The following is a 6,214-nucleotide window of genomic DNA, read 5'->3' as shown; positions in this document are numbered from 1 at the left end:
AAAAAAAAAATTATCAAAAAAACCACTTAATTTGTTTATAACTATTAATTGCACGCACTTACATAAAAAATACCACCGGATTCGGATTTCTCATACCCGAAAACATAAGAAAACACCTCAAAACCTTACCGCACGAATCAACTTTGTTCGAAGAAATCCTTAGTAAATGCAATATTAAAAAAGTAGAGTTATTCTATTTTTCTCTCACCCAAATGACTTGAATTATGATTCATTTATTTATGTTTCATAGAATGGAATTCAATTCTCTTTGGTTTGTCAGGCCAGCTTCATAAAAATTCAACGCGGGACGATTGTACTCATGAAGACCGTCTTACTTTCTCCATTCGTTCGAGCTATTGCCCATGCGTTTTTTAGAAAGGAAACGCATAATAATCTCAACTCACCCCTTTGTCTTTCCTCTGTGCCTTCATCCGTCCAATAATCTTCCCATTCTTGATAATCAGTTTCTTCTTACTCTTCTCCAACATGTAAAGACTATTAGCCTGCGATGATGCCTCTTGCTCAGGAGGCTCTAGCCTCTTAAACCCACCAGTCTCCTTCTCATCAATCATCAGAGGATCCATGTCCTCTTCACTCCCCGACTCCATCGAGAACTTGTCATCTTCATTTAGATCGTCAGCATCCTCCGAGTCTGAGGATGGCTCTTCACCTGGAGGATCAAAAGGCATTTCTTCCTTGATAGGATGTTGGGGGGACACGTGTGTTCCAGAATTCTTCCTCGGACGATTGGCAGCAGGAGTGGTGGGCTGTGCTGGAGATTGTTGGCGCTGACTCTGCTGGGCCTCGAATCGCTCCAGCATCTGCTGTGCGTGGAGCTGCTGTTGCGCTTTCTGCTGACGTTTCAATTTACTATCGGCCAGGTCGTCAGGGGACTCGAAATCCGTCAGTTTTGAGGATTTTTTTCGAACTCGGCCACTTCGTGATACACCAGTGACTTCCAATTCTAAGGAGAGAATTCGGAGACAAAAGAGGGAAGAATTTTAAAGGCTTTATTGGCAATTTCAAGCTTTTTCCATTGGAAATAACTGAGAATGTGAATAATTCAATAATTATTCTGTTTTACGACAATCAAAATGTTTAAATGGCATACATTAAATGTTAACTCCCGAAGTGCAATCGAAATAATAGGGAACTTGGATATTTTTTAAAAATTTTTAAATCTCAAGGTTCGCCCTTAGGTGATTAGCTTTCAATTATAAACGCTAGAAATATTGCTCTGAATATTGTTTTAAATGAATAAAATTTGGATTTTTGCTAAATTTTGTCAAGTGCCTATCAGATTCAGAGCTAATCCTGAAGAATTCAACTAAGAGTCAATTTGACTTGTTATCCTTCAGCCTTTTACTGCATAAATAAATAAACGAATAAAATTGCGAATTCAATGTTACTGTCATTGAAGTCTACCTATTCGGTAGTATCGAAATTGTAAAACCTGATTGTGTCACTAGCGAGTATTTCGAGTCCTCTAAAATAATAATTAACTCCTCAACTACACCTATTCTTGCATAGCGATAGTATCACGAGTTAATGTTAAAAATTAATGAGGCCAAATTTAGAAGAAGACAATAAAAAATGTAAATACTGCAGGGTACTATATTGAAATCGTTAGAATGAACAAATCGCATGGAAACACTTCATCCTTTTCAAAGGATAAACTAAAAAAAGTGTTCAAAACGCTATTCCCCCAAAACTTGAACAGAAATTATATCGACATATTACTCTCCACCCCTCCATTGACTTAATTTCCTTGAAGCAAATTGTCAGTTTAAGAAACAAAAACGAACGATATTCGTAACAAAAATTGAATGTTCGATGCCCTCTAGTTCTAAATAAAAAAAAATGTTGATCGGTACATGAACAAATATCTCAACTCTCTAGCGTAATTAAGTACTGTGTAAAATACGAGATTTAACCCCTCACGGACGCGGCCCTTCTGTTACCAAGTGTAGTGTGTGCTCAATACAACTCAAATTCGATTACTTCTACTGAATGGAAAATTATGAAACCGGTATCTAGTTGAAGCTACAGTATTCCGTTTTCCAATTTTGTTTGTCTGATCCAGTTATTCTTCATAGATTTGGAAATAATCAATTTTGAAAACAAGCGTTCACATTCGCATGGGTCGATACAATGTATCGACCCCGTACGTGAGGGGTTAATATTGAACACTTTGAAAAAGTGGAATTTAATATTGATTAATCTTTTGAAACGATTTACTAGCTGAATATTGAAATATATTAGACTGTAAAAATGTCAAATGTATGTGCATTTTCTCTCTTTAACATAAATCTTTAATGTAAAATGGACACTAGACTTTTTTTTAATTACTCATAACTCAAAAACAAATTTATGAACGGAGCTTAGTTTAGGCTCATCGCAAAGGGCAAGAATTGTTCTTTGCATTGAAAAAAAATTATTAAATTTCATCACCATTTCAACCTGTCATTAACACTTTTATAAAAGTCAAAAGTATCCATTTTACCCCAACCTCTCCTATATTTTATATTTTATGGGACAAAGGGAAGGGAAAAAAATGCAAAAACCCGAGAGGATTCACATCTGGACCAAATAAATAAAAAAAAGTATTGTACACTTTGAATGAATAAATAAGACATCAAGACTTTTGGGGTAATTTTGGTAAGAATCAACATCTATCAGATTCAGAGACAATCCCTAAAATAAAAATTCAACTAAGAGTGAATTTGATTTGTTACCCCTCAGCCTTTGACTGAATAAATGAATCTGCGAAATCAATGTTATTGGAACTGTAAAACGTAGGGGAGAGTAGGGTAAAATGGACACTTTTGACTTTTTTAAAGATATTCATAACTCAGAAACAGATTTATCAATTGAGCTCAGTCTAAGCTCATCACAAAGAGGAATCATTGTTTTTCAATTGGAAAATAAAATCGTTCCATCTCATGAACAATTCAACACGCCATGAATATTTCAAAAAAAGGCAAGTGTCCGTTTTCCCCTACCCTCCCCTATTGATTGTCATTAGCGAGTATTTCCAACTGTCCAAAGTACTAAAATCGTAAAACGTATTGTTCATGACATGAATAAATACATTTTACACCCTCCAGGCCAATTAATAACCCCTCAACCTCCCACGAAAAGCCAAAACATTGTTACGTTTGGCGCGGGTTTTCAGAGGGAGATAGAAAATTTGATTTATCTCATCTTAGATATGTTTATAGGTGGTGCTTGTACTATTCATAACACTGTGCACATAACCTACAAATAATCTCACAACAATGCCCCATGAACCGTTCTGCTCGCAAAACCCTCTGAAAATATCGATCCAGCGATGGAAAACGATAATTAACCGCGTTTTAATACCAAATGATCATGTTTATTGCTCTTACCGTCTTGTTTCGGACGCTTTGGCGACGCAAACATCTCCATCCCGCGGTTCAACTGATTTTGTGGCTTTCTCCGCTGATGTGTCTTCTCCGATTTCGGTTTAGAAACGTCACTGTGCAACATGTTGAATTTTAGGATATGAAATCAATCTTCAGTGCGGAGTTGAGAGCACAAAACTTGATAGGAATTATTATGGCTATCGAACCAACAACACAAATACCTTGACGTAATTATTGTTGCAACTTTTTTTTATCCTTTGAAAAATATGTGCATGTGTCGGAGTGTTGATAGTCTCCTATTGGCTGATCGAAGGGGGACATGTATTATCCCACACAGAACTGAATTTGCGATAGACACGAGAGAGAAACGTTCCCGCGTTGTGCATTTGGCGGGAGGGGGACACTCGGATAACATATGTATAGTTGGCTATAGTTAAATGGTTCCTTGGTTCTGGAACTGGGAGATGGCGGTAGGAGACAAGGCGACTGCGGTCGGTATGGGCGATGCGACGAATTACCGCGGGGAGTAAATTATCGAGGGCGAAGAACGCTGTTGTTACCTCTGGAAGGTAAGAATGTAAGCTAGGACTGATGGATGATAATGTGCGGAAAGAGCGGGGGATGTGAAGTGTTCGGGACGAATGCTGAAAGATGATGTGCGAAGCAGGAATTTTGGTAGTGCACTGTTGAAAATTTTCGTACTTAATACCATACGAGCTTTAAAATTACGTTCGAAATCGTAACAAATTTATTCATAGGGGAGGTTGGGGTAAAATGGATACATTGACTTTTTTTTTAATGTTAACGACGGCTTGAAATGTTGATGAAATTCAATAATTTGTTTCTCAATGCGAAGAACATTTCTTTCTCTTTGTAATGAGCCTAAGCTGAGCTCAATTGATAAATTTGTTTCTGAGTTATGAGTAATTAAAAAAAGTGCAAAGTGTCCATTTTATCCCATCCTCCCCTGTTTAAAATTTTACCAAAAGTTGAAAGTCAAATTGGAATAATTGGAATAATTGAAATTGTTTCAATAATTGAAGCAGTTTCAATTATGGATTTATAAATAACGAATGTTTAGAAAAAAAAATAATTCAGTAGCGAAGTGGTAAAACGGTACAAGTCAATTGCGACTATTGACCGGTTTTCAATGAATATCTTGGAATGTAAGGGAGATACCAAAATTTTTGTTATAACCTTTTTTGTAGAGCCGATTGAGAGCTACAACAAATGTCATTATGAAAATTTCGCTATCTTCCTTAGATTCAGGAATATTCCGCGAAAACTCAACCTGGAGATGAGTCGACTCAAACCGCTTTACCACTTCGCTAGCAAAATGTAATTCGAATGACGCTGAATATTCATGATTTTTTTCAAATTTTTCCTCAGTAATTTACTCGACAAATCTGATGAACAAAAATGGTTGAATCTATAGTGTGGTCTGTATCAAACCGTAAAAGACATTTGAATATCCTGAATGTTTTTCTTTTTCATCAAAAATTGCAGTTGAGTATCCAGGCGAATTCTGATGTACAATGCAAATTACGAAATTAATAAACGTTAGAATCGATTATGGAAACTAGGATGAAAGGAATAAGCGTCACAAGAGGTCTAATACACGGAGAGAAATTTTCTAGAAAAATTCTAGTACGAGTACTGCAAAAAATCAAAATCCACCGACTGTGAAAAATTCTAGTACTGTTAAGATAAGATTTCTTGGTATTTCTGGTAAAACTTCTGAGGATTTCTGTCAAATTTTCACAGAAATACGGGGAAACATTAACGTTTTCCCCAATAAAATTTCTAGTGCCGGCACTGGAATTTTTTCCTGGCCGTCACTTTGCGCCTCTTTTCCCGTGCTAGCATTAGAATTTTTCTAAAAAATTTCTCTCCGTGTAAAGCAAATCAGAGATGGGGGAATCTATGAACCAGGTAATCTCCACTGAAGTAGTTCTACGTAAGTGCAGAAATTACGCTACCCCATTCCGGTGCATAAAATATTTCTTCTGCTCGGATGTCGGCCGATCGGAGTGCAGTATTTTCAAGGGGAAAAACAAATATAGAGCTACTAACGCATTATAAAATATACAAAACAGTAACGTTCATTGAAATTTGAAATCCCAAGCTCTGCCACCCTCCCCCCTCCCCCATTTAATTCAAGTCACTCTCCTAAAAATTACTACTAAATTGCCCATGAAATTTCAATGTTATTCTAACAGTATAATTCAAGACAGTAGTGGGACCACTCACGTCGTACGAGGAAGCTGTCGCACTTAACTCGAATGTATGTATTTTTCCGAATATTCTTCATTTTTTGTCGTCACGTCTAATTGAGCTTATCCCGCACGCAGTCTGCCAGTCGACAGTCAAAATGAATAACGAGGCTTGCTGTCAGAGAGTATATGGCCCATGCTGTTCGACTTTTTAGGCGCGAATAGGGGAGTTCTTTTCGGCTGCACAATGGGCCAGTGTAAAAATTTAATCGACAATGTATCAAAGACTGTTGCAATTCGTAATTATTATCAGCGTCATCACTAATCACCAGCACCCCTGCATTTAGATTTTTTTGGATTTGCAGTTTTTCTGGTTATTAACAACGTAATACTAATAATAATAATAATAATAATAATAATAATGGGGCACAGGGCATATAAACTTGATCTTCTTGAGATATCGATACTTCTTAAACAAATGATTTTGAAGAAAAAAAATGGATGAATGAGATGAATAAATGTTACATTAAACAGAAATTATACGATTTGAGGCAGTTAGGTTTTATCCTCGAGCTTGATAAAATACATTCATGTTTGAAAAAAATGAATAAAAAT

General features: G+C 36.4%; 1 protein-coding gene across 2 annotated transcripts in view; it reads right to left on the bottom strand.

Annotated features, from left to right (window-relative positions):
• The window catches only part of LOC107039884 (HMG box-containing protein 4), a 6,886-nt gene extending 3,114 nt beyond the window's left edge, over window positions 1-3,772 (bottom strand). Inside the window, exons 1-3 of one of the 2 annotated variants that reach the window (XM_015259750.2) lie at window positions 3,608-3,772; window positions 3,390-3,499; window positions 405-964 (exon numbers count right to left, since the gene is read on the bottom strand). In XM_015259750.2, the coding sequence (XP_015115236.1) occupies window positions 405-964; window positions 3,390-3,429 (600 nt within the window). In that variant the 5' untranslated portion in view covers window positions 3,430-3,499; window positions 3,608-3,772. Of the gene's footprint in view, window positions 1-404; window positions 965-3,389 lie in introns of both variants that reach the window. The other variant, XM_015259749.2, reaches the window with a different exon arrangement.
• Between the last annotated feature and the right edge of the window lie 2,442 nt (window positions 3,773-6,214).

Source organism: Diachasma alloeum, unplaced genomic scaffold (assembly GCF_001412515.2).
Source record: "Diachasma alloeum isolate Michigan unplaced genomic scaffold, Dall2.0 Dall_scaffold_00308, whole genome shotgun sequence".
Taxonomy (NCBI): domain Eukaryota; kingdom Metazoa; phylum Arthropoda; class Insecta; order Hymenoptera; family Braconidae; genus Diachasma; species Diachasma alloeum.
Note: the sequence above shows the minus strand (reverse complement) of the source record. Positions and strands in the feature narration are given on the sequence as shown.